At 31.9% G+C, this 26,444-nt stretch overlaps 6 protein-coding genes across 8 annotated transcripts; 3 read left to right on the forward strand and 3 right to left on the reverse strand.

Annotated features, from left to right (window-relative positions):
• The first annotated feature begins 398 nt into the window (after nucleotides 1-398).
• On the forward strand, nucleotides 399-9,106 carry LOC118074479 (Zona pelucida superfamily protein qsm). Its single transcript, XM_035095702.1, has 7 exons — nucleotides 399-777; nucleotides 6,187-6,288; nucleotides 6,623-6,732; nucleotides 6,980-7,152; nucleotides 7,767-7,997; nucleotides 8,073-8,362; nucleotides 8,433-9,106. The coding sequence occupies exons 1-7, from the start codon at nucleotides 711-713 to the stop codon at nucleotides 8,609-8,611; spliced, it is 1,152 nt and encodes a 383-aa protein (XP_034951593.1). The 5' UTR covers nucleotides 399-710; the 3' UTR covers nucleotides 8,612-9,106.
• Mccc2 (methylcrotonyl-CoA carboxylase subunit 2) lies at nucleotides 5,781-12,704 on the reverse strand. Of its 3 annotated transcripts, none has more exons than XM_035095699.1 (8): nucleotides 12,445-12,704; nucleotides 10,833-11,086; nucleotides 10,340-10,759; nucleotides 9,856-10,271; nucleotides 9,638-9,772; nucleotides 9,238-9,580; nucleotides 9,130-9,170; nucleotides 5,781-6,272 (listed from the first exon to the last, which is right to left on the reverse strand). In XM_035095699.1, exons 1-6 carry the CDS (start codon nucleotides 12,556-12,558, stop codon nucleotides 9,240-9,242), a joined length of 1,680 nt encoding a protein of 559 aa, XP_034951590.1. In that variant the 5' UTR covers nucleotides 12,559-12,704; the 3' UTR covers nucleotides 5,781-6,272; nucleotides 9,130-9,170; nucleotides 9,238-9,239. The 3 variants fall into 3 exon arrangements, with proteins under 3 accessions (XP_034951590.1, XP_034951591.1, XP_034951592.1); XM_035095700.1 differs by lacking the exon at nucleotides 12,445-12,704 and adding an exon at nucleotides 12,189-12,419; XM_035095701.1 differs by lacking the exon at nucleotides 12,445-12,704 and adding an exon at nucleotides 11,383-11,756.
• Nucleotides 12,705-12,708: 4 nt separating this feature from the next.
• Nucleotides 12,709-15,610, forward strand: LOC118074477 (fanconi-associated nuclease 1-like). Its single transcript, XM_035095698.1, has 4 exons — nucleotides 12,709-12,955; nucleotides 13,068-13,614; nucleotides 13,696-15,101; nucleotides 15,174-15,610. Exons 2-4 carry the CDS (start codon nucleotides 13,086-13,088, stop codon nucleotides 15,414-15,416), a joined length of 2,178 nt encoding a protein of 725 aa, XP_034951589.1. The 5' UTR covers nucleotides 12,709-12,955; nucleotides 13,068-13,085; the 3' UTR covers nucleotides 15,417-15,610.
• A 235-nt stretch (nucleotides 15,611-15,845) lies between these two features.
• nes (lysophosphatidylcholine acyltransferase 3 protein nessy) lies at nucleotides 15,846-18,479 on the forward strand. The gene is made up of 7 exons (XM_035095597.1): nucleotides 15,846-16,282; nucleotides 16,387-16,494; nucleotides 16,599-16,721; nucleotides 16,877-17,151; nucleotides 17,230-17,463; nucleotides 17,531-17,839; nucleotides 17,935-18,479. The coding sequence occupies exons 1-7, from the start codon at nucleotides 16,183-16,185 to the stop codon at nucleotides 18,199-18,201; spliced, it is 1,416 nt and encodes a 471-aa protein (XP_034951488.1). The 5' UTR covers nucleotides 15,846-16,182; the 3' UTR covers nucleotides 18,202-18,479.
• A 20-nt stretch (nucleotides 18,480-18,499) lies between these two features.
• On the reverse strand, nucleotides 18,500-20,118 carry TwdlE (TweedleE). Its single transcript, XM_035095599.1, has 3 exons — nucleotides 19,913-20,118; nucleotides 18,795-19,256; nucleotides 18,500-18,714 (listed from the first exon to the last, which is right to left on the reverse strand). The coding sequence occupies exons 1-3, from the start codon at nucleotides 19,925-19,927 to the stop codon at nucleotides 18,622-18,624; spliced, it is 570 nt and encodes a 189-aa protein (XP_034951490.1). The 5' UTR covers nucleotides 19,928-20,118; the 3' UTR covers nucleotides 18,500-18,621.
• Nucleotides 20,119-23,455: 3,337 nt separating this feature from the next.
• On the reverse strand, nucleotides 23,456-25,440 carry TwdlT (TweedleT). Its single transcript, XM_035095598.1, has 3 exons — nucleotides 25,324-25,440; nucleotides 24,332-24,997; nucleotides 23,456-24,235 (listed from the first exon to the last, which is right to left on the reverse strand). The coding sequence occupies exons 1-3, from the start codon at nucleotides 25,336-25,338 to the stop codon at nucleotides 24,008-24,010; spliced, it is 909 nt and encodes a 302-aa protein (XP_034951489.1). The 5' UTR covers nucleotides 25,339-25,440; the 3' UTR covers nucleotides 23,456-24,007.
• Between the last annotated feature and the right edge of the window lie 1,004 nt (nucleotides 25,441-26,444).

The raw sequence follows: 26,444 nt of genomic DNA on the forward strand, positions 1-26,444 counted from the left end.
GTTGAAAAACAGTAAAATAACTATAAAATTGAAGAGAATTTATCAAATAATTAATTTAATTAAATACCCTACTTAAAACTGAGTTCATTTAATGAACTTCAATTATCGACTATAATAAATATAATTACAATATAATTAATTAAAACTAGTTAGCTAACAAGATAAAATATTCTCCGATAGATAATTGAGATACTTGATCATTTTCCCAGATCCACCAGAAGAATGTTGTTAGATTTAATAAAAAAAATTCTAACAAATGGTATAAAGTGAGAAATAAGACATCTGTGTAAATATACTCCATAGTTTGCAGTCTCTGAGTTAACTATATGGAAGTATACTTTCCCATATCTCACAGGTTTATTTCTGTTCCCTGCAATTCACCCAGTGAAGGCCCCATTGCTGCTTCAGCTCACGCAGTGAGCAGTCAGTATCTCTCGTGGTTTCAAAGAGCAAGCACCAAGAATCGTAGCACTCTTGACTTGCTCGCGTGACTCTTGCCGTCTTCGCTTTTCCTCTGTCTTTCTTTTTTCCTGCGAGTTACCACACTCCAATCAAACACAAAAGGAAAAGTCTTGCGCGCGCACTTTTAACAAGTCACGGGGCCTTACGTCCCTCAAGTAGTGTCCAAGAGTGTGTGTACTTTAGCATAAATGAAATAATTATTATTTAATTAATCCTATTTATTTTTGGAATTTCAATATCATCCAAAAATGAGTGCTAAGTGGTTTTGGAAAATCACAGTACTTATATTTTTTTCAAGTACTGTTACTGCTAATGGTGAGTAGTAGTTCATAGCACTTTCACTCAATTTTTTTTCGAACCTTATATGTATTTATAGCCTTCAAGGTCTTATTGATTCTTTTCTATCTAATTACATTTTTTTTTAAATAAACAAATAATTAAATTACTTGATCAATTAGAATTGTAAAAATTTCAATGTTTTGTGCGGACTGTAATTATCTTTATATCTGTCTACTACATCAAGTAAAAACAAAAGTCGTCTTACTCTGTAGCTGTGGAAAGGAAACGTGAAGAAGTGGAGTGGGATGTGCAATTTTCCGTGCTCCCGATTACAGACAACAATCATTGGAATTTGAGGCACTTGAATTATCTTAGCATAGTCCAATTGATTATTGAAAATTGCGTGGAAGAATATAGTAATATACTGTTAAAGAGCACGCGTCACTGATGAACAAAAACTGTAATAACTCACCAGTCTTAATAATAATCCAATTCGAACTCTATTATCAAAGTAATTTTAAAAGATTAAATAAAAAAATATTAATAGATTCCACACTGTAGTAGCTTACATTCAAGTTTATTTTCCTCTTGATAGAAAAGATTTTCAAATCTGTTTTGAATTATTATCTGCACATGATGCATCCATAGTTTATTGCGTGCGTATTACGTGGTAAACCACACGATATTCTACGTGAAAGCGAAATCCATGGCCTCTGCAATACTCTGTAGGCTTTAAAACAGTCAGAAGTGTGTTCTAAGGTCTTCCAAGTGTGTTGAGGGGTAAGGAACAGTGATGAGGAGAAGAACCGGTTGCCGATCGACCGTCCCGGACATTGGACAGCCGAGGAAAACAAAAGAGGCAAAAGACTTCAAGTTGCTAGTTTTCTCCATAAAACAATCGAATTGATTCACATCACATGAATCCTTGATAAATTTATAGGCCTTCCTTCAACAAAAAATGTTTTGTTTGATCTTTAAATTGAAAATTATCATTTATCTTAAAGGAAAATGAGCGATAGATTATAAATTGTAGTTTTCAATTCAAGCTTCTGAATAACAAATGAATTACTTTTTTTTTCTAAAAATGTAATCTTACTTGTTCGAACTTAATGACAGAAATCGTCAATGTTTTATTCATTGCAAATAAATTTATATTTTTTACAAAAAAACATTAAAATTAATATTTCATGAAATTACATGCTTTTCATTGGTCATGAGCATGATAAATTATTGTTATATCATTTTTTAAATGGCTAAAAATTTTATTCGATCATTAAACTCATTGATTTCTTTTTTGATAGTAAATTTACTATTTGTTATTAGAATTAATTATACAATCGATTAAATAAATTGATCATAATTTAAGTAATGTTAAAAATGTTAATAATCAAAAAATTATTAATTATGTAAATAGTTAATACTGACGTTAATTTATTATAATCGATTTCTAGTTAATAATTATTAAAAATTAAAATAAATGATATTCTAAGGTACATGAAAAATAATTAAAATAGTTATAAAAATAAATACAAATTGAAGAATATTTTAATAATTGAATGAACCGTTGGGTTTAGCCAAATTACTTGCTAATATTTTTTCACCGGTACATTGGCCATTAATTTTTTTCCCCGCATTATTATCCGGAGGTTCTCGTAGTTAAGCTTGTTCAAGCACAACGATTAAGTAAATTCCACAAGTATATAATGTTTGTAAGTGTAGCTATTCCTATATGCGTATAACCACAGGGTGGGTTATATGGAGAACGTTTTGCAGATGAGCTGCTGCTGCTGCATGAAGTTACTTTGATGAAGCAAAAAATTATATGGAGGTTACTGTAAAATGTGTAATTCTAGTTCATAAATTTTCGTCTACTAGTTATTATCAATTATCGGAGTATCCTTATTACATGTTTGACTTCCGGTTAATTTCACCTATTCACATGATTAACGAAACAAAAAATACCACGTGACAGATTTAAAGTCACTTAAGTATTGCCGCAATGTAATAAGAGGCGTGATTTTTGGTACTAACTAGATGATTTTTTCAAGACAATTTGTATTGAAGCGTGAGTTGCTTACATCAACAATCATCAAAGGGATTGAGAAAGAAATGGGCGTGTAATGTGGACACTGGAAGCAAGCTAAATATGGAAAACAAGTCTCTGGAAAGCATATCTTGATTTTATTTCACTGTTTTGCACTTTTGCACGTCATCTTTTTTTAATAACTGTAAAAAGTTTTTAACTGGTTGATTAGTAAGGTATAATTATCACATTTAATGTGGATTTGCAAACAAAATTATTTAAATTAACTGTTTTATCTTTCAGAAATCTTATTCTTAACTAATAACAATAAGTTATTCATCAAAGAAACGTTATCTTGCATTAAAATTTATTTAACATTGATAAATATTCACCGATACTGAGAAAGTTTTTAATTATTTATAATTCCTATTTTTTCCATTTAAAAGTCATTCAAACGTTTGTTTTCCTTGCAGAGTAGAGGATGATGTACTTCTACGGTAAATAATTTTTTTCCTTTTTTTTGGAAACAATTGGATGCCTTTTAAAATTGACTTATCAAACATTTTAACAACGGTATATTTTATTTGTCAAGCATTTAACATGCTTGAATGCTACGACAAGACCAAAAGTCTTTTGTCTGTATGGCTACGCGACTTCCGGTTACCTCGTCTCGGTCTTGAGTTATCCCATCTTAAGTAACGAATATATTTTCCAGAGAATACTTACGATACTATCTGATTTGCGATTTAATTGTTTCCTTGAGCCTAGTCTGCCTCGTAGACGAACACTTATTTACATTATATGATGTAAAATAAAGAAAATAAGTAAGTGAACCATCATTAACATTATACCATAAGTCAAGAATAATTCTAGCATCATTCCCAAGTGTCTTTCTAATCATCTACAAGCTCATAAATTTAAATAAATTAATTATACATCTTCACCACCTCCAAGTCACTCATAAAAACACCTCCTTCAGTGATAAAGATTACTTTAACGGTCTTTTATCCTTGTCTAATAAATTATCTATTTATATTTTTTATTCCCTCGACATAATCCACTCAGGTATTTTGCTAATGAAATTTGATAGGTGTGGGATTGGAGAAATTTTAATGAACATTTCATAACAGTTTTCTAATATGAAATACATTCAGAGTCCTATTTATTAAAATTCTTCTTAAACATTTCAAAAAAATCTCAATTAAAAAAAAAATATTTATTCATCGTCAATAAAGTCTTGTTGAAAGTATCTTATTTATGTTTGCTATAAATTCAAACATAACTCTATTTAACAAGTCATCGGAATTAATATAACTAGAAATTAATTGTCAGGATAAATGCTCATGTAGTCTTTTTTAGCAAAAGAAAAAAAAAATTCTCATTCAATAAATTCAATCAATTAGTCTAAAAAATGTTATTTTAATATTGCATGAATATTTTACTTAAACTGTCATTGATTTAATAGTTGTTGGACTAAAGGTAATTTGTCAAATAAATCGCCAAAAGCTTTAAAGATTAATTTCGCTAGCTGTAGTATCCATAATAGAAGGTTCTTTTCTTCCAGGCCCTTTAAGTTGTTGCTTATCCTGAGCTATGCAACTCACGCTTCCGTGTCATAGATTACTATGTCCAAGGAGAATAGATAAACGATTCACGTTCCGAATTCCTATACATGTTAAAGCTCTAGTCTATCGAGCCACGTGTGGAAGGCGAAAAATGGCGAAGAATAAAATTGAGCTGCGAAAATTCTAAAGCTAAATCCGATCACTGGTGATTTACTGATCACTCGTCGTACTGATCACTATGTAAACGTTTTTATTTTTTCCTTGTTAAAATAAACTAACCGGAATGAAAATCACCGTTACAATATAGCCAGAGCTTCCTGCTTTTCTCTTATCTTTGACGCAACTTGTCTTGCATCGATTAAGAACTTTCGATCCTGTTATACATGCCTTGTAATCTCTCTTATTTTCTTTCGGTACCATTTCTTGTAACACACCTCCTCCTCCTCCCTCTCTATCATCACCTCCCAACTTAATATATTCACTTTGCGTGACAACAGAGCATAACCGCCCTCTACATAAAATATCACCTAACGATTACCACCTGATTATTAAAATGCTTGCGGTGGTATACATCCAAATGCTTATCATACCTGATAACTGTGGTTACCCTACTGATACCGCCTCTTTTTGTACAAAAAAAAATAATCTCATGAGAGTAAAAAAATTTATTACTGCAACGGTGATCATCAAAAAAGTTAAGTTCAATTTCAACTAACAGGACACCTAAAAAAAAATTAATTGAAACATTTTTAAAATGAAAAATTATAAACGACTTTGAATGAAGTATTAATTATGTCGATGCTAGGACTGGTAAATAAAACTGAGTTAACCGTAACTATTATCGATTGATCCATAATTAAATGGTGAAATGTAATATAAGTTTTGTTGTAAATAGAGCAATAAGAAATTTAGTACCTGAATGAATTATTTAAAGAACTTCACTGGTTTACACCATTATATTTGTTAGCTTTTAATTTGTTCTCAAAGACATTTTAGTATCAAGGAATAAATTAATTCCAAAAATTAAATTATTTCTTTAAATAGTTTTAGCAAATTATTTTATGATGCTTGTTATTAATGATTTCAATGAATAACTGATACATTGAAAGTAACGTCACAATTGATTGAACCTGAGAACACTCATTCATAATCAATAATCAATGGCAGTCAAGTATTTTCTTAAGGATGTCAGAAAATGTGGTATAGGTATAATAATTTTCTGCTTTAAATGGATATAAGTTATGATCAGTAAACTGTTATTAGCACAAATTGTTTTTCTATTGAATGGTAGTCTTCATCATCGATGTAACTACATGTATCTAAAGAAGTTGTCGGTGAATGAAAACATTGTCACATTAATCTCTGAAAATAAGTATATTTATCTAATAATATAATTGGCAGTGATTGTAATTCACTCAGTACAGCTTGATTTTTTAATAAAAAGATAAAAATTTTTCGTAATAATAAGTATAATTATATTTTTTTAAAGTTGTAAAAATGTTTTTATGATGGCAAGAATTTTTTACACTTGTTATGTCATTTTGTAAAATCATTAGAAGGCTGTTTCGTGACAAAGTAAGAACAACTGTCAGAATAAAAAGATATTTTCATGTGCATGCACTCAGACCAACAGTGATTACCTTGGCGTCATCAAGTACATACAAGCTGACAGTAGCTAGTGGTGAAAGTATACCTATCCCGTCAAGCAGTAGATAAAAAGCAACAGTATTTCTATATGGTGTAAGACGCTCTCAAGGTCGACATCATCGTCCACCATCACTTTACATGATTCTCATTTGTAGCGATGAAATAACAGATAATAATTCCAACTCATTTTGTTGCTTTTCTTTGTTGCAGTTCAAAGTAAAGTACGATGCTCCAAAGACTTGATGGAAGTTGATATTGCACGAATCAGTCCGCAGGCCAAGATTTATCTTCAACAGCTTAAAAATTATCCAGGTAATTAAACTAATAAATTGCATTTATAATGGAGTATCTTCTATCTACTCTAAGGTCTAGACTTTGAAAATTAACAACAAGATTTACTCGATGACTAAAATAATTTCTATAATTAATATAATTTACTATTTCCTGTCGTCAAACTCTTGAATACAGAAGAGTATTTATAAACTTGTAATGGAGTTTACTACTTATTTTACATGTTCTACATAATTTACAGGTTACCAAGTCGATAAAAGTTTCACTAAAAAAGTTTTTTTCTTTTTATTCAATCAACTTTCCCTTGGAAATGTTTTCCCTCTCATCTAATAATTTTCTGGTATTTCTTTTGCAGATGAAGCATGCAGACCTGTTTTCAACAATGGAGTAGCTACTTTCAAACTATCGCTAGTTGAACAAAATATGTCTCGTTGTGGAATGGCTCGAGTTGTTAATAAAATGACGGTAAGATCATCATTTTTTTTTATTCGAACAAAAAAAAAAAGAAACAGTATCAAAAATGATTTATATGTCTTTTTTTGAATACTTGAGAATACTATAATGTGAGTCAAATATAAAAGAATGAAAAAAGAGGGCGTGGAAAGAAGTTTAGTGACTCACTTGATGTCTTAAAAGTTAACTTTCCTTAAAAGTAAAGCATGATATCATGCATAAAATTAGATTAACATATGAATTCTATTTTTTTTTTCAGGGTCAAAAAGTCTATTATCATCGAATTATAGTAGAAGAGCCTGTGGATTCCAGTAAACATACCTTTACTGTAAAATGCATCGTTACAGAGGTTACTGTACAGCCAATGATCTCGAGATTTAACCACACACTTGAAAGAAGAAGTATTTTACCTGCTGACTTCAAAGAAGACGAGTAAGCATCCAAGTTTAATTTATCAGCAATAAAATGTAGTAAGATTGAATACTTTATAGCAAATCTTTATCTCTATGAAATTGTGGATGAAGAGCATAAATAATCCATTTACTTCTACATCACTAGGAAGAAAACGTCACGCGCGAAAAGACACTTTAATGAATCTGCACTATTTTCCAGCTGGACAAGTAGTCACGTTAGAGCATTTACAGTTATCAGAGCGTAATATAATTTTTTCAAATCTAAGATGAATCGCATAATTTTTTTTTTGAGTCTATGACCTCAATTTACGGTGACTAATCAATCAGTGTAAATACTGAATCAGTTTAATTCTGATAATAATTATTAGATGAAACGAAGAAGAAAAATTATTCAAGTTTTTTAACATAAACATAAACAGAAAAAAAAACATTCTTCACATTACTTCTGACAGCGCGAACTGGATTGAAATAAATCACTAGGATAGACTCAGAGTTTTCGTCATGCTCTCTGGACACGCGACTCCTCGTGTGATTTATTCTCAAGTTCAAGTCCAACATTTAAAATCCGGAAGAACATTGCCGAAGCAATTTATCGCTTATGTTCATGTTAAAATTTTGTCTATTTACTTTTAGCACTATAGACATCAGAGGCGAGATTGCAGGGTCAGCTCCAATCCCCATGTTAAGTGTTGTCGTTCGACAAGGAGGAAATCCAGTCACTGGAGAATTGAATGTTAGTCCTGGCACGCCTTTGGAAATGGAAATATTTCTTGATCGTGAATCAGCACCTGTTTATGGGCTCCTTGTTACCTACATGCAAGTTACAGACACCAAATCGGCAGAGGAAACAATTATTTTTAATGGGTATGAATTATTTGTTACTTGTTGCTAAAATATTACATTGAAAATATTTTTAATTGATTATTAAATTTATTTTAGATGCTCTGTTGATCCTTACGTATTTGAAAACTTTAATACAGTAAATGGAGACTATTTAACTGCTAAATTCCGTGCTTTTAAGTTTCCTGAAAGTACTTTTGTCCAATTCAACGGAACAGTTAATGTATGTTTGGATAAATGTCAAGGAGTGGAATGCAGTAATGGTCAAATGGGATTCGGGAGAAAGAAACGAGCAATCCCAAGTTCAAGAAATAAAAATGAAGTATTTGAAGTGACCATGTTCACTTTAATCAGGGTAGATAGTAATAGCGATACTGTGCCAGAGGAAGGTAATTATTATCCCTTCATGATTTAAACTAATTCAATGAATTGAAATTAATTAAAAATTATTCTTCTCAGAACTTTCACAATTCATTAGACCAGGAAAAAAGCGAACAATTGGAGACTCTATTACTGGTGAAGAAGTGCAAGAAAAAATTATGTACAGATTTACTGAAATCGATTCAAATGCTGGCGAGAAACATAGTTGGGGAATTTTTTCAATTTTAATGTGTTATTTTCTTCGAATGCTTCTTTAAAATGTAACTAATTAAGGCAACATAGCTTGGCGACGTTTAGAAGAATGGTTTACTTATAAAACGTTCGCGAAACATTAAAAAGAAATTATTGAACTCTCTAAAAATTAAAACCACGTATGTGATACTAAAATAACGTTATGTCAATTATTAGAAAAAACATATGATTGCGATACAGTTTTTTTTTATAAGTGTGACAAAAATAGATCAACAACGCAGTAACAATTACTCAAAGATTTCTCTACTCTGCGACCGCTAATTTTTGAACTTTTTAGTATGACATGCTGTGAAAATTGGCTTTTGCGAGTAGAGAAAGCTGATGCCCTAGTCGTACGACGACGTACAATAATATTAAATGCATTAAATGCTATTTTTTATAACCAATTTTGTAATGAATTAATGTACTCGTGTTGAGTTGTGCGAAATGAAGGGTAACATCTAGATGATGAGTATGTTGCACTGGTAATTTGCCAATAAAAATAATAATTATAACTAAAATATCAAAATTTTTTATGACTTACCGACTGATGAACATCAACCACCAATTCTGGCCATAGATGATCTAAAAATTAGATGCTCATGAAATATAAGAACGTAGTTTAATTCTTTCAGAATATTAATAGGTTTACCTTTACATTCGAAATACACCAAAATTACTTTCAGGAATAGGATTGTTTAAACATGCAGCTAGACTCAGAGCAAGAACTGTTCGTGTATCTGCAGGATCAATTACACCATCATCCCATAATCTTGCACTTGAAAAGTATGGACTTCCTTCATTATCAAATTTATCAGTAATAGTCTTTCTCATTTTATTTTCTTCATCTTCTGTCAATTGTTTTCCTTCTCTTTCGCGTTGTTCTCTTGTTATTTGAACTAATACTCCGGCTGCTTGTTCTCCACCCATTACAGATATTTTTGTGTTAGGCCAACTATATACAAATCTCGGCGAATAAGCTCTTCCACACATACCTAAATATAAAGTAAGATTTAAAAAAGTATTAAAATATTATAAGAACTTGGAATTACCGTAATTTCCAGCACCATAAGAACCACCGATAATAACAGTAATTTTAGGTACTTTTGAACAAGCTACAGCAGTTACCATTTTCGCACCGTTTTTAGCGATTCCACCAGCTTCTGCGTCTTTTCCAACTATGAATCCTAAACAATTATTTTCAGTTATTAGTTTTAATGTTGTATCGAATGTAGTAAAGATAAAAGCATATTAAAGTAAACAAGCAAACCTGTTATATTCTGAAGGAAAATTAGAGGAATTTTACGTTGAGAGCAAAGTTGAACAAAGTGTGCACCTTTAAGAGCACTTTCTGAGAACAGAACTCCATTATTAGCAACTATTCCAACAGGATATCCATGGATCCGAGCAAAACCAGTTACCAATGTCTCTCCATATTGAGTTTTAAATTCATGAAAACGTGACCCGTCTACAATCCTGGCTATTACTTCCTTGACATCGAACGACTTCTTTAAATTTGCTCCAACAATACCATAAATCTCATCGACATTGTGCACTGGAAGTTCGATGTTCTGACTGACATTTACATTTATCGACTTCTTAAGATTTAGATTTCTTATTATACTTCTTGCAAGGTAAAGAGCATGAACATCATCAACAGCAAAGTGATCTGTCACACCAGATGTTCTGCAATAAATATTTATGCTTAGATTATAATTCAACGTCCATGATATTGTATCTAGAATTAATTTTACTGGCAATGAAGACTTGCTCCTCCTAATTCTTGAGCTGAAACGACTTCACCAGTTGAGGCCTTAACAAGCGGCGGACCAGCTAAAAAAATCGTACCATATTTATTTACAATTATGTTCTCATCAGCCATAGCCGGCACATATGCTCCTCCTGCAGTACAGCTTCCCATAACTACGGCGATTTGTGAAATACCCTCAGCACTCATTACAGCTTGATTATAAAAAATTCTTCCAAAATTATTTTTATCGGGAAAGGACTCAGCTTGATACATCAAGTTTGCTCCACCACTATCAACCAGATAGATACATGGCAAACGATTTTCCATGGCTATTTCTTGAGCTCGCAAATGCTTTTTAACAGTTATAGGGTAATAAGTACCACCTTTGACTGTTGCATCGTTAGCAATAATTAAACATTCTTGTCTGAAAAATGAATAAATGAACAATGTACTAAAATATTAGACTTAATTATTTTAATATATGTCTTAATTATTACCCTTCAACTCTCCCGATACCAGTAATTATTCCTCCAGCTGGTACTTGATCTTGCCCATACATTTCAAAACCAGCTAACTGTGAAAATTCTAGAAAAGGCGCTTCTGGATCGAGTAAAGTATTTATTCTATCACGTGGAAGGAGTTTTCCTTTCCTTACATGATTTTCCCTAGCTTTTTCATTTCCTCCTTCTACTATTTTGCTAACTACTGAACGATAATTGTTTATCAGCTGCTTCATCTCATAATAATTTTGCTAGAAAAAATTTTTTAATCAATTAGTTTATATTTGAGATTAATGTTTACATTTAAGAATATTACATCATATTCCATGAGTAAAAATTTTTTATCACTCGAGTCGTTGATATCTTTTTAATACATTAAAATATTTCTACATGTATATATCAAAGGTTAAAGAAGATAACATAGAAAAGGTATTTTTTTAATATTTACTTATATTGAGATAAAATGTATCTTTCTCATTATTTAATGACGAATAAATCATAACTAAAATTTTAGTTTAATAATTAAAATGACATTTTGGTATGTTACCTATAATTTATTCTGACTAACATCTGCTTACATTCAAGTTTTGAAGTAAAAGCAATTTCGAAATCAAATCCTGCATTTAGTACTAAACAAATATTATTAAAAAATTCCCCAAAACAGTTATTTGAAATTTTTCATCTACTTATTTCAACATTTGTCATTCAGCTGTTTATTTTTTCTATTATAAAAAAGGAATTAAATAAAATTCCCCTGGGATTTTCCGATCTTTATAGTTTTAATCCTTCGCATGTGCTTTTCATATTTTTATGATCTTTTCTTCGTTTTTTTTTTCTATAAGTCTCGTATTACATGCTATGTAATGACACGTGCAACACTGTTCATCTTGACACCTGGGGTACTCAGGCTGAGTGCCACTCTGTGCACTCTATACTCATCTATCCCCACATTTCCGCTTCTAGTCATCCCCTCCAACCACTACTACTTTTAAATATTTACCAATCGTAACTATTTTTTAAATATTCATTCAACATTTGAATATGCAGTTTTCGACGGACCTTAGTGAATGAAGTATTAGTGTCCAAAAATGAAAAGTGTCTTCTGTGTTCTTTTATTGAAATTTAAATTGTCTTTACTTGTGTTAAACTTTAATAGTTAAAGTGATCAAGTATAAGTGAAAGAGCAAAATTGAATAAAAATTAAATAAAGCCGTAGGCGAACAAAATTAAAACATTGTAAGTATTTTTAACATCTCTTATCAATTCAAACTATCAATGATTGCTTACACATCAAAAATTTTTGCGAATAGGACGTGTTATTCAACATACTTAATCATAATCATTGACCCTCACCTTATCACATTTCATTTATTCTACTTAACATTTCTGAATTTATTATTCCAATAATAAGTGCAATTTGAACAATTGATAGTATAACTTGTATTGATGCTTTTTTATTTTTTTTTCAGAAAATGATGAATTGCATATTTATCGTCAATAAGTTACAATTTTATATAACAGTTCCATTTGCATCAACTGATTAAATGAATATTTATTTTTTTATTTTTACTTTACGGAAAAACTAGTAACTAACAATAAAGATACGTACCTGATAAGCCGGGGATTGAATATCAGGGGTGGATCCGATAACACAGGTATCATTATGATACTTCCTAAACCAAAATTTTACTTGATTTGATATTAATCTGGTTCTTTGTAACATATTTAATAATATTGAATACCAATTAGTTTTAATTAACTCTCTATTTCATTAAGAAGCAAATAAATAAACAACAAAAATTTTTCACAGCCTTATACTTGGATACTACGTGCTAAAAACGCGGGAAGACAACGATTATTGACATCAAGTTGGCTATAGGTCTCCTCTTTCATGCCCCCTGTTGGTCAATGCCACGTGTATTCAAAATGGCCGCATGCCGTTGATAGTTTGTAATCTATTGAGAAAGAAATATAAGACGAAAGATATTTTGGATAATTAATATAAGTAGAGCAAAAAAAAACAATGAGACAGACTGAATTATCAGAATTCTTCAGAGTGACTTGTGCTAAATCTCCGAAGAAAAGAAAAATCGACAAAATCAAAAATATCTCCCGTAAAGGTTTGTTTACATACATATGTGTAATTGCGTTGTTGGTATAAAAGTGTGAATGTGTAGTTGCCGGTTATTAAACGTTTATTAAAATTAATCATTTAAATCATTATTATTTCAGGCATTAATTCTAGAAAAAATGAAGAGATTTTCACAAAGTCAACCTCCTCCGCCTGAGGAGGCTGGTTGCTCTCCAATGAAAAAGTGTAAAATTGAAGATGTAGACAAAGAAGACGAATCTTTTCTTAGTCAAATAGTTTTCAAAGAAGAACCAATAGATGATAACGAGGATGTTGAACCCAAGGAATTTGATTTAGAGACTATTTTTGCGGAAAAAATTTTTGATGTCAAATATGGTTCTTTGATTAATTCTATGATTGAAGACGTAAAAATTATGGAGTGTGGAAAGAATAAGCATGTTGAAAGGTTATTTGCTGCTATTGTTGATGTTTTTTCAATGCCTATGAATTGTGTTTACTTTAATAAATCAGAGCTTAACTTCGTACGAAGATTTTTAACTATTTCTGAAAAAGCACAAATAGTTCTAGCGCGACTTTTGAAATGGAAACCGGGCTGGTACCGCGTATCTAAAGTTTCATTGCAGCTAGAAATGCCAGTTTATGAACAGATTGTCAAGGAACTTACTGAAAATGGCTTTTTTGACTGTGGTAATTATGATATATTTTAATCCATTTTAATGTTTCTTTTTTTGAATTATTCCATTAAAATAATTAATTACTATTTTACAGATTACAGTACTGAAGATACCTCAGTTTTAATTGATATGATGTTAGTTGATGAGCTCAAAGAAGTGGCGAAAAGAATGAAGGTTCCTCACACAACTGCCAAACCAAAGCTAAAAGAAGAATTATTAAAAATTGATGCTAAAAAGAAAGCGATGTTTATAGGGGTTAAAACTCCTAGTCAAGCATTAAGAAAACTGTTAGAAGATATAATCGGTCCATCTATTAAAATATCGGAGAATTGTTGGAGCCTTATTAAGCGGATCATGACTCTTCTATACCCAATTCAAAACTACAATGAATCCTTTAGTGATATTTTTCGTATTTTGAATGAAGTTTTCTATGAAACTAGAGTCTATCCTTCAACTCCAAAGGAGAGATTTCCAATATTCCGTAATCGCCAACATCTTATAGATTTCACTGAAGCTAAAGAAATATATTACGAAATATCAAATGCAGTAGTTAACAAAAATTGGGAATTAGTAAAAAATCTAGGAACTCGTGCTTCTGAACGCTTAACAGATATTCTGGACAAAAAAATGGATGACGTTATCGATAAGCCGCCTCTTCCATCTCATGTTCGCAGATTTGAACCTTCTTATGTTTGGGCAAAAATAATATGGACCAGTATTGATGGATTTAAAAAGAATCCAGAAGATGTTCAAACAGCAACCAAGTATTTGAGGACATTAATAAGTTATAAAGATGTAATTCAAGGCAGGCGTGGACGTTGGTTTGCTGAATTAGCTCTTATTGAAATGAGTCATAATAAAAATTTGGAAGCGAGTGTGAATGTTACTTTGAGAGCGTTGACAGGAGAAAAATTATCTGCAGCTGACATCGCTGAAATGTTAGAGAGAGCTAGAAAACTCGCATCAAGGAAATCTGGTATTAGCACTGAGAGCCGAGAGCTTATGCAGCAACTAATAGATGAACATAAATCTCCTGTAGAAAACATTGCATTTAACGAAGTCACCGTTGAAGCAAACATGATGCAATATGGTATTTCAAATGGTACAAAAAGTGTCTGGCGACTTGACATAGGAGAAAACAACACAGAGTACCTATCAGTTGAGATGCTAGCAGCAAAACATTACCAGTATAATGGATTCAGTCGAAATATTCATTGCGAAGGAAAACTGCCAGTTACTTTATTTAGTTGTTTCTTTTGGAATGAACTGTACACAATTCCAGTACCTGGTGCTTTTGTTTGCCCATATCAAATAGCTCCACTTGATTTGTTCGGTTCGCAATTTTTTGCTAATCGTCAAGAGCAATTAAATGCAAGAATAGCTAGTGCTGAAGATATGGATATTGAAGATTTTTCCAACTTTCTTAGTGTGAACTATATGATGTCTAAAGAATATATGTCTTTAACATACAGTTTAGTAGAACTTTGCGATGAATTTAAGGTAATTATTATATAAATATCTTTATATGAATTTATAACAAGTAAAAGTTTATTAAATTATGTATTTTTTTAGGATATAATTAAATGTCTTGGCAAGAAAGCAGTCATTGGCATTTGCAAATTAGTTGCTTCTAATTATTGCCAATGGAGTTCAGGATTTCCAGATTTATTTGTGTGGGATACATCAGATTTAAAATGTAAAATTGTTGAGGTTAAAGGACCTGGTGATACCCTTTCTATAAAACAAAAATTATGGATTAAGCATTTGTTAGAGTTTGGAGTAGATACAGAGGTATGTTATGTGAAGCCCAGATAAAGATTAAAAACAAGTTTTACCTGTTATGCTAAAAATCGTATTTTGTTCCTTAAAAAATTTTATACATTTATAAACTTAAATATTCTAAGTTCTTTTACATTATTAGTTCGAAATATTTTACTACAGATTTTTTTAAAATCCTTATTCTTAAAAGTTAGATATTGAATGTTGTCTATATTTTATAAGAAAACATATAAGACTTTTTTATACTTAATACTATTGTGATTTTATCATAATGTTCTATAAATATTAAGATTATAATAATTAAACTCTGTTACTATTTTCTAATTTTCTAATAAAAATAAAAAATTATAAAAATAATTTAATTATATTATACTGTTTCAAGATTTCATTTTTAACTGTAGTAGATACAAAAGATTGACAACCATTAGAACCTCTAGCGGAGAAGGAGAAAGCTTTGATCTCTTCTTCCATATTTTTTCTCATCTTAAAGTGTATCAGTTTCTCTTATTTCTATTTCTTATCATATTTTGTCTCAATTCCTATTATTATTACTACTATTAATCATAGATAAATGCTACAATGTCGACTAATTTCACATATAATGATGAAGAAATAAAAGATAAAAAAGTGTTTACTCAGTGCTTAGTATTCGGTATTTCAATTCAGTGTCTGTAGAATTTGCATAATTTTTAAATTGCAGTCTAATTGTTACGTGAATTTTAATCTTTATTAATAAGTAAACTCATACATCTTAACGAGCAAACTACTTATCGTTTATCAAGTCACGATATTCATTGAAAGAATGAGTATGGAAAAAGACGTAGCAAGTATGCTTGATCCATTGGCAAATCTTTTAGAATGTACAACACCCGCATTGCGGCTCTTAATTTCAATTTTTATGGGTAATTAATCATTTTGTCTATATCTATATATAAATATATAATATATGTGGTTTTTAACTTAATAATAATAATTTGAATAATCAATTTATTCCTTCACTTTGTAGGTTTTCCATTAGCAATATTTCATCGTCACATGCTTTATAAAAAGAATCCCTCATTGCAGCACCTTTATTTCTTAGTTTCTGGATTCCTGTTAGGATTCTGGAATTTTGGTAAATAAGATTTTCTTTTATTAACACAATTATTCAAGTGATTAACCAGCCATTTAAGTTATTAAGCAAGAAAACAGTAATAACGGAGTGAAATCTCTTTCTAGGATGGAATGTAGGCCATTCAGCGTTCGCTTTATGCGCTACGTACCTGATTCTGTTGGTTTTTAGAGGATCATTTTTATGTGTTGTCTTTACCTTTATATTTAATATGATTTATCTCTCAGTTGGTAAGTAATTAAAATTGCATTTGATAATGATGCAAGATTATAAATAGATGTTGCATAATTTTAGTTGTATTTCTGTGTCAGTTGTTCAAAAATATTCCAGTAATTATGCAACAGCTTGAAATAAATGAAAATAATGATCATTAAATTTTGATTAGGTTATTGGACATCTTCATCTGATGAATATGATATAAAATGGACAATGCCGCACTGTGTATTAACGCTAAGACTGATAGGACTCGCATTCAATTTATCTGATGGTTACGTTGATGAAGCGAAATTATCTGTATACCAAAAACAAGTGGCTTTAAAGAAACTACCATCTTTATTAGAGTTAGGAGGCTTCGTTTACTTTCCTGGATCATTTTTAGTTGGTCCACAATTTAGTATGAGAAGATATTTAGACTTCATTGATGGGAAACTTATAGAGAATGTAAGAAAAATGTTCAATTTTTTCAAACATCTGCCTAAAGATTTTAATTAACATATCTGTCTTATTGTTTGATTTAAGGCACCTAATGAGATCGACCGATTACCAGATTGCGTTGCTATTGCAGTTAAACGAATGGTACTTGGAATTATCTACCTTGCCTTTTACCAATTAGGAACACGTTACATTTCTGACCAATATATATCGAGCTCTGCCTTTGCTAATGAAAATCTCGTTAAGAAGCTCTTCCTCCTCGGTCTATGGGGAAGATTCCATTTGTACAAATACATAAGCTGCTGGCTGTTGTGTGAAGCGGTAAGAAAAAGATATTACCATTTATAAACAACCGCACCTTATTTTTCTATTTTTTTTATTCTTTAAGGTCTGTACTGCTTTTGGAATTTCCTATTCTGGAAGAGACGAAAACGGCTCGCCTAAATGGGATGGCTGTAAAAACGTAGATTTATTAACGTTCGAAAATGCTACGCAGTTCGATCACTATATTTTATCGTTTAATATGAACACCAATCACTGGTGTGCAGAATATATTTATAAGAGGTTGAAGTTTCTTGGATCGCGTTTCGCCAGTCAATTTTTTACTTTAGCTTTTCTAGCTATTTGGCATGGATTCCACTCAGGATACTATGTAACTTTTACAATGGAATTCATTATTATGTACTTTGAAAAAGATGTAAGTTTTAAAATTTATCGTATATAGTTACTGAGTAAATTCAGTACCATTTAAAACATAGCAGCATTTTTAAATGAGAATAATTTCTGTTTCAGATTGCACCTGTGTTAAAAAAGAATACTAAACTTCAGTCGACAATAAATACTCCTCTAGGTAAAGTAGTAACATGGACTATTTTGAAGATATATACATTAGTTTTTATGGGCTACTCATTTGCCCCTTTTATTTTCCTCTCGTATACTCGATACCTCAGTATTTATTCCAGTGTTTACTGGATCGGCCACGTACTCTTTTTCTCTTACCCCTTACTTGCGCCATTCATAAAGCCTCTTCTTTGGGGAGAACGCTCTCATAGAGATTAGAATTTTATAGAATAGAATATTTTAAATAAAAATTAAACATTTTAACGCACAATTGCGTTTACAACGCACGGTTACTTAAAAATGAACATTTTTTAAAATTAGTCATTTCTTATAATATTACTCAATTTTCTTCACTATGCTAGCTTTTTCTCTTTGGCTACTCCAAAGGTATTTAAATTAAAATTTTTGCGGGTGAAATAATAATAAATACTTAGAAAATAGTAAGTAATGAGAGCTGTGAGATTGGATTAAACCAATAAAAATTGTATTTTCAATAATTTTCTTACAAATATTTTTAATCTTTTTTTTTTTTATATAAAAAAATAGTTTATTATAATTATAATATTCATATACTTTTTATGAGTTTGTTTTTATTCGATTTTTGGTTGTTGGCACACTATTCATTCGAGTACTGGTGCTTTAGTAAGGACCCCCCGGACCACCAGAGCTTGGTGGTCCGTAACTGTCTGGTGGGGGAGCAGCTGGTGGTCCATAGCTTCCCGATTGTTCTTTCTATGATTAAAGAAAAATAGCATTATTATAAACTTTAGAAATAAATAAACTACTTATATTAATCAAAACTAATGTTCTACCTGAGTTTTATAGCGAATGAAGTATACTTCAGGTTTACTGGGTTGAGTAGGTGCTTGAGTAGGCAAAACAACTTCTGGTGCATCTTCAGGTTTCTTTACCAATACATAAATAAGCGTCTTTTGCTCATCTGGTGGTGGTAGAGGTGGAAGAACTGGTGCTGTTGGAGTTGGAGGAGTAGGAGCTTTAATGAAAACTATCTTGTAATGTTTTTGTGGAGCTTGAGGAGGTGGTAAATATTTCGGTGGTTTGTATTCCGGAGCTTCTGGTGGTGGAACATGAACATATACATGTTTATGAATTACTGGAGGTCTTTGCGGCTGTTGTGGTGGGCCATAGGTGTCTGCTGGACCTGAAGGATAACCACCACCAACCCCGGAGGAGGGAGGGAAATAAGAATCCACAGGTGCTTCAGGTGCGGGTTTAGCCCACACACATGCTGTTGTCAGAAATATCAGCCTTATCTGTTAAAATAGTAGTTTAAATTAATATTAAATTAATCAAAATTTATTGCACAATATTTGAAGATATAACTGTTTATTTCATGGAATTAAGCCACAGAAATGAACAATTGACACTCCTGTGTATCATCAACTTAGGTATATATTTAAACATTAAAACGCTTTCACGATTATTTAAAACTCTTTTGTTCTAGACATTTCTCACTTGCAAATAGCATAATAATTAGATTAACTTGTCCCGCTAGCTACTCTAATTACTTCCTGTAGAAAGCATAACACGAAACACTCTCAATCTTGGAGAAAGAGACTTTTGCTATTCTTTTTACTGTTTCAACTATCAATTCATCTTAATGTTAATGCCGAACATTTCATTTTATTCTATGCTTGTTTTAAAAACATAATTCCTAATATTTGAATGGTAAAAAAAAACTTGTGAAATTAGTAAATAGGTAGTACAAATGTGAGAAAGAAAATGTATACAAATCCAAAAGGTAAGCTGTTAAAAGACATCACAATGCAGCCGACGATAAAAAAATTGTGTCACTAAAATCACATTGAGAAATCAAGGATATAAACTTGAAATTGGCAATCACTTTAGATGATAAAGAATATGTAAAGCGGTTTAATTTCACTGTAATAGGTACATGTATTCCACTTACAAGTAGCCCTCGCATTATAACGGTACAAATCTCACTGGCGGATGTAAAGAAAATGAAAAAAAATTTTGCAATTTAATAGATATAGATGTTAAGGATCTCAAGCACAGTAGGATCCAAGAAAGAAATCTCGCGGAACTAGATCACTGGCTATTTTCACTGGCAGGCGATCACAACAGTTGTGCCTCGATTGCGGTCGTCTTCGCAACTTTTATACCACCTAGATGAGCGTTGTCCACGGGTTGTTATATATACAAGTGTATGTGGACTACTGTATACCTTCCCTTCATTTCCCCCGTGAGACTTTTCTGGGCCCCATCAAGTATATAAATCACGTATACATCCACATACATATGTGTAATCAAGTCAAGTAAACATGTACCATTAACGAATGTATTGCTATTCTCGACATTCTGCTGCAATTCGACCAAGGATGGTACCTGGTATGAACGCAATCACCCGTAATATTTCTCTCAAAAGCTTCCAAAGCTATTGTCCTGATAAACTTCCAGCCTTAATGAAGAGAGAACTCATTGCATTATTCATTTGTTTTTATGTGTTTAAGTAATATTTTTATTAAATAGCTGAATATTAAATGTGACAAAAAATTAGCCATAAAAAATGATAAAAGTCCTATCAAAAGAACATTTACTTCTTGAGTGAAATCTTTTGGCAATTAGTGTAACTCAGCGTGTAATTTCGAAAGGAAACCACGAGTTTTATAATTTTATACTGATATATAAATGACCAGTAATAGTGTAGAAACGCAAGTATAACTTGATATAATATAAATGTAGACGTAACAAATCATCAACTGACCAATTACATATCAACAGAGGGGATGAAAATAATGAGAATTTTTTCATACACTGCACCACTTTGGTAATATGTTCCAAGTTGTTAAATCCTAGACGAGCCACATATATTCATCTCTTAATGTGTTTGATGATCATATGAAGAGAAAGGAGGAATATATGCAAGCACGTAAATTGTGTTGTTAACACCCGGAATTCACCTGAATTTCATTTATATATATTCTAAGCTTAATAAGTTTATGCGTAATCTTCTTAGCTCAGTGTAATTACTGGATTATATATGAGAAAAAAATTATTCAGATATCATCATCATCATCATAAAAATTAATTATTAGCAGTAATAAAAATATGAAATAATTAGAAGATGTGCAAATGTAGCGAAAAGTTTTAATAAAATAAAAGTTAGTCAACAAAAAATAATCTTCATATAAAATCATTATAAATTTGTTGAAGATTTATCATTTTCTCTACGCATGAAAGAAACCAAACATGAATGATTATATTTTTATCTTTCTTTCTCACTTATTTTTCCTCTGCTATTGCCTTTGAGCTACAAGACAACTTCCTGGAAGTATTTTCCAGGCGCTCATCAGGTTGAGGGCGGTGCCAGGATCTCTTTACTTTAGATAGTAGAAAGACAGGATACGTTGGGTGGATTGACTCTGACTGGCAGGCGAAATACTGGCCAGTGAGATTTATTGCTTCTACTGTGCTTCACAATGGGCGAGTGTAACTGTGTGCAAACTGAAAGATTTTTGCAAAAGATAAAACGTTAACGCCAGAGAGGGCTAATTAACGTCACTTCTTTTATTTCTTATATTTTTACATTGTAATTAAATAACTAATTTTAATATCATACTTTATGTCACTATTACAGTTCTCTTTTTCAGAAATGACCAGTTATTTATTGAGTGGTTGAAGCAAAAAATTAGTATGAATATGTGGTTTTATTGCTGAAGAAACTATGTCATTTGTATTCTGCTAATATACGAACTTTAGCACAGTTCAATATTGCAACAGTTTGTATTTTAGATCGTTTTATTATATTATTTGCACGCCAATAAATGTAAGAATGAAGAGTGATGTTGATGGAATATTATTAAAGGTAAATTTATTGTGATAGTTATAAATATATATATAAGGTAAGTACTTAAGTACTCTATTAGATACGGTACAAATAAGGAATAAACTAAGATTGATTTCTTGACTAATTTGACTGCAAATATGAAATGGATGATATGAAGATAAAATAGAAGACTACCACGGTTCCGCTAATTGGTATTCTTCAAGGAGTCTTCCGCGCGTTGGTTGGCAAATCGACGTCAACTTTCACTCGCGCTTGGCTTCCGGGCACACGTGATATACCTTTTCTGAGACAAATGCTCATCCAACTAATGAACACACTGTATATCAAGGTAAAACCTTAATCTTTTCTATATATTATTTTCTAAACCATTTTCCAACCATCAGAAGTTATTAATATGCTTCAGACATGCTATCAAGCATTTTTAAAGGTCAAACTAATATTTTTTTTCAAGAACGTATACTTAAGTTTCTATACTTTCTCTTGTATATAAATAAAAAAAAAAACTCTCCCAAATTTGATCTGCTTCAAAATTGGACCTCTTAACCCATTTACTCAAATTTTATCATCACCTGGTGCTTCCGCAATTGTAACCTTCGAGTGAAAGCTAAGTATAAATGTTTACTTAAATAAAAAAAAGTACATTAGAGACGAGTCTGATTGATTCCAAAGTATTTTCACCATTAAAACTCATTTACGGAAGACGTTCAACACACTTGAGATAATTCATCAATCCTTGAATTTTTTTTTTTTTTTAGATTTCTACTTTTGGTAGTATATGTACTTTCTTCAGACTATGCTTAGGCAAAATGTGCCAAGAGGGAAAAGGAAAATGTTGCGAAAAAGTTAATCTTCTTAGAATGAATAGAAATGATGCAGAAGAAATAATATTAGACAATAATTTATCAATAAGATGTCTCAAGGAAATTACTTACAAGAAGAAAGCCAAGTCTTTGTCTATTGTGAAAGCAGATGACAGTTGCTACATAATCTACGGTATAAAATGAAAAGTGTATATATTGTCAATCAATGACGGCATTACAACTAAAGAATGAGGAAACATGAAAAATATCGTTTGAGGATTCTTTAGACAGATTTATTGATAGTTTGGTCATGTTTCAAATATGTCATTCTATGAAAGCGTTGATGCAATGAACGTATTAGAATTAGAAGTTGGTGAAATTCTTGGTAGATACATCTTTTAGACATCACTGTATAACTCAATTAAGTTTGAAGATTGGACATGAGCTCAAGAAGGTATTAATGTAGATAATGAAAATTAAATTGCAAATTTACTTTTTTATTTAAATATTTAAAATACCTACTCATGTGAAAGGATGCTAAAGACGAGCTTGGATGATTGTAAGAGAGTTTAGTGATCGAAGAAGCTGGTGAAAGTAGTCTGGATCAAAGGTCGTGACACCTGCTTTGGTTGTGTGATGGTTCTGTGGCCATAAAAATATTCGAGAAAGATCGAAATCCATTAGGTGAAAGTAGTAGCTTCATCAAGATGATTATATGTCCATTATTTCTCATTCCCATATTTATTCTTATGTCTATTAAAAGGTAAAGGTTTTAAGGGATTAAGGAACTGATTGATAGTTCATTTTTTTATAAGTAAAAAGGATGAAAAAACAACAAATGATGTTTTTTTTTTATCTTTTATGTAAAAATACATAAAAAAGCTTTATTTCGCCACCGTTTTCTTGCAAAAAATACGTATAAAAAATAGAAAAGATTTGTTATATCTTGACACTGCAAGTTAACGTCATAGTTGCATTTCCATTCGTTGTATAAAAAAATATTTTCTCGACATTCGTGTATATTACAGTCGTACGTTAATGTAAAATAAAAAACAACAATTATAAATGAAAAAAAAGAGATAGTGGTAAAAAAGTAAAAAAACGAGGAGAGAAAGGTAACACAAGGCCGATCACAGGTGCGGGCACTCATCATCGGGATCGACTTTGTATTACCATGCGTCGAACGTGTAACAAGCGCAATTAATGCGCGCTCGCACGTGCGTTTAACTGATATGAAATTACTGCCACGGCTTAATTGTGAGAATGAGAAGTAGAAGTATGAGCAGAATGATATTTGATAATCGTCATGATCGTACCAGACGATTATCATCATCATTATCTTGGTTGTTGCGATAGTTGTTGCTGGCGTTGGTAATGGTATTGGGCTGATAATTGACTAGTAAGGACCAGATTGTCCTGGTGGTCCGTAGTTGGAGCTTGGTCCTGATGGTCCACTTGGGCCAGATCCATGGTCTGATCCGATTACGACTCCGGTGGTACCAGTAGCACTACCTCCAATGTTTCCTCCACTGATTCCACCACTGATTCCTCCACCGATTCCACCACCGATTCCACCACCAATTCCACCACTTACTCCACCACCGATGGCACCACCAGCTTCTTTCTATAATTTTAATATTTATTATTAATAAGTTTTTTAAAAATTCCTCAATATTTTAAATCTAAAAAAAAAACTTTTTAAAAGTTATGAAAAACTTGCCTGGGTCTTGTATTTGATGAAGTAAACTTCGGGTTTGGATGGTTGAGTTGGAGCAACAGTTGGGATAGAGATTTCTTGTTGTTCGTCGGGTTTCTTCACCAACACGTAGATAAGAGTCTTTTGTTCGTCTTGAGCAGGAAGAGCAGGGATAACTGGAGCAGCTGGTGCCTGAGGAGTGGGAGCCTTGATGAAAATGATTTTGTAGTGTTTCTGGGGTGGTGCAACTGGAGCAATTGGACGGATTGGTCTTTCTTCAGGTGCTTCTGGGGGTGGAACGTGGACGTAGATGTGTTTCTGGATAAGAGCGGGTCCAGAAAATCCACCACTGAATGATCCAGCAGAAGCTCCGCTGTTAGCTCCAGAAAATCCACCACTGAATGATCCAGCAGAAGCACCGCTGTTAGCTCCAGAAAATCCACCACTAAATGATCCAGCAGAAGCACTGCTGCCTGCTCCAGCGAATGAGCCACTGAGAGATGAACCACTTCCAAATGATCCACCACCGAGGGATGCTATTCCTTGACCGAAACTACCTCCAAAACCACCGGATGAACCACCAGAAAAACCACCTGAAGAACCACCTGGAGCTCCATAGCTTCCGCTAGGTTGTTGATAAGAGTAGCCAGCTTCCGGTCGTGCCATCGCCACTGTGGCGAGAGCAAGGATCTGAAAAAAATGAAGCAATTAATACAAAATGTTGGTTACAATTTTTCTTTTTACCTATTAGCGTGAGTAAATAGCGGAAAAGATAGAGAATAAATGATTTTATGAGAAAAACTTTTCAATCTTTAGTTAAAAATGAACAAAAAGAAATGTGAGAATATTTACTTAGAAAGGAAAGAAAAGTCAGTTAAATAAAAAAAAAAAAAATTCACTGCATAACTTGGTAGTGAATCAGGAGAAAGTGAAGATCCACACACAGTAAAGGAAACAAATATGGGAGAATCAGCGAATGCGGAAGGACAAATGAGCACACTGCAATTTTTACTTACCATGAATACTCTCATGATTGTATATGTAGATGTAATTGACTCGTTGAAATATAGTTCCTCGTTTAAACTCCTTGCTCGCTCGTCTCTGTTCAGAGAGGTGGTACTGTGTCTTGATGATTTGAGAACTGATGCTCTGTACTCGTCCGGAGCTCGGCTTTTATACGGACGAGCGAGCGTCGCGGGTCGGTTAGATTCAGGGGAGAGGGTCCACCTCTGCCATGGATCCCAAGCTTAAGCCATCGGACCATCACCTATCACAGGAGATGCGACATCCAAAGACCATGTAAACGTGCTTAGATTTTATTCCATTTCAATTTTCGTCCCACATTACATTAACTACGTCAACTGCATTACAGCAATATACTTTTTTTCCACACAGCTATTTGTAATTATCTCATTCATTTTCTATATAAAGACCATTAATGAATTTTCGCACGCTTAAGATCTTTATTAGCTCTCTGGTCATTGACTTAAATTTCTTTAAATCCATGTTATAGACTATTTATAATAATTATATTGGATTATGTATGTTATTTGCACTAATTGTAATTTGAAGGTGAGAAATGTGATACATATAGAATATTATTATGCATAAACAGCTAAGTGATTGCATGCTTAAAGGAAACTGGAAATAATTAATGTGTTATAAGTGAATTGCTGGAAATCATGCATAGTAGAAACGTAGCACTTGTATGCTTGTTTGGTTATTAGATGTTTGACCATAGCATTTGCAGTTGATAGTCGTGTAAACTTTCAACGAGCTTCTAGATATTGAAATTCAACTTGATGTCAAGGATGATATTGATTTAACTAAAATGTGATATTACAAGATGAATTTTAATTTTTACATAAATACAATGAAACTGAATAATAAATAATTATTTACACAATTTCACATTTAGATAATTAAGTTGTGTAATTTGTAATTTGAATATTTTGAAGATGAAGGTATTTAGAGGCAAATAAGAAAGGAAGAAGAAAAAGTAGTGCATTCACTCAATGTTGTCAAGGTTAGCCTCTAAAAGCAGAGAAATGTCGCGATCTTACACTTAACTGCCAACACTTGATTACATCATCAGGATCACTTGAGTACATAAAGTACTTTAAACGTCGCCAAGATC

The sequence above is a fragment of the Chelonus insularis genome, unplaced genomic scaffold, assembly GCF_013357705.1.
Source record: "Chelonus insularis isolate UGA/USDA-ARS -01 unplaced genomic scaffold, ASM1335770v1 contig_135_pilon, whole genome shotgun sequence".
NCBI lineage: Eukaryota > Metazoa > Arthropoda > Insecta > Hymenoptera > Braconidae > Chelonus > Chelonus insularis.

Excerpts from the sequence above, each read along its gene's own strand:
- LOC118074479 (XM_035095702.1), top strand. The coding sequence starts at position 711 with ATGAGTGCTAAGTGGTTTTGGAAAATCACAGTACTTATATTTTTTTCA. Across the intron at positions 6,289-6,622 it reads ACAGCTTAAAAATTATCCAG|ATGAAGCATGCAGACCTGTT; the intron begins GTAATTAAACTA and ends TTTCTTTTGCAG. Across the intron at positions 6,733-6,979 it reads GAGTTGTTAATAAAATGACG|GGTCAAAAAGTCTATTATCA; the intron begins GTAAGATCATCA and ends TTTTTTTTTCAG.
- Mccc2 (XM_035095699.1), bottom strand. The coding sequence starts at position 12,558 with ATGTTACAAAGAACCAGATTAATATCAAATCAAGTAAAATTTTGGTTT. Across the intron at positions 9,773-9,855 it reads TTTCCTTCAGAATATAACAG|GATTCATAGTTGGAAAAGAC; the intron begins GTTTGCTTGTTT and ends ATAATTGTTTAG. Across the intron at positions 9,581-9,637 it reads TTATGGTGCTGGAAATTACG|GTATGTGTGGAAGAGCTTAT; the intron begins GTAATTCCAAGT and ends CTTTATATTTAG.
- LOC118074477 (XM_035095698.1), top strand. The coding sequence starts at position 13,086 with ATGAAGAGATTTTCACAAAGTCAACCTCCTCCGCCTGAGGAGGCTGGT. Across the intron at positions 13,615-13,695 it reads AAATGGCTTTTTTGACTGTG|ATTACAGTACTGAAGATACC; the intron begins GTAATTATGATA and ends ACTATTTTACAG. Across the intron at positions 15,102-15,173 it reads AACTTTGCGATGAATTTAAG|GATATAATTAAATGTCTTGG; the intron begins GTAATTATTATA and ends GTATTTTTTTAG.
- nes (XM_035095597.1), top strand. The coding sequence starts at position 16,183 with ATGAGTATGGAAAAAGACGTAGCAAGTATGCTTGATCCATTGGCAAAT. Across the intron at positions 16,495-16,598 it reads GTTAGGATTCTGGAATTTTG|GATGGAATGTAGGCCATTCA; the intron begins GTAAATAAGATT and ends ATCTCTTTCTAG. Across the intron at positions 17,152-17,229 it reads ATGGGAAACTTATAGAGAAT|GCACCTAATGAGATCGACCG; the intron begins GTAAGAAAAATG and ends GTTTGATTTAAG.
- TwdlE (XM_035095599.1), bottom strand. Across the intron at positions 18,715-18,794 it reads TCATTCGCTATAAAACTCAG|AAAGAACAATCGGGAAGCTA; the intron begins GTAGAACATTAG and ends CTTTAATCATAG.
- TwdlT (XM_035095598.1), bottom strand. Across the intron at positions 24,236-24,331 it reads TCATCAAATACAAGACCCAG|AAAGAAGCTGGTGGTGCCAT; the intron begins GCAAGTTTTTCA and ends TTAAAATTATAG.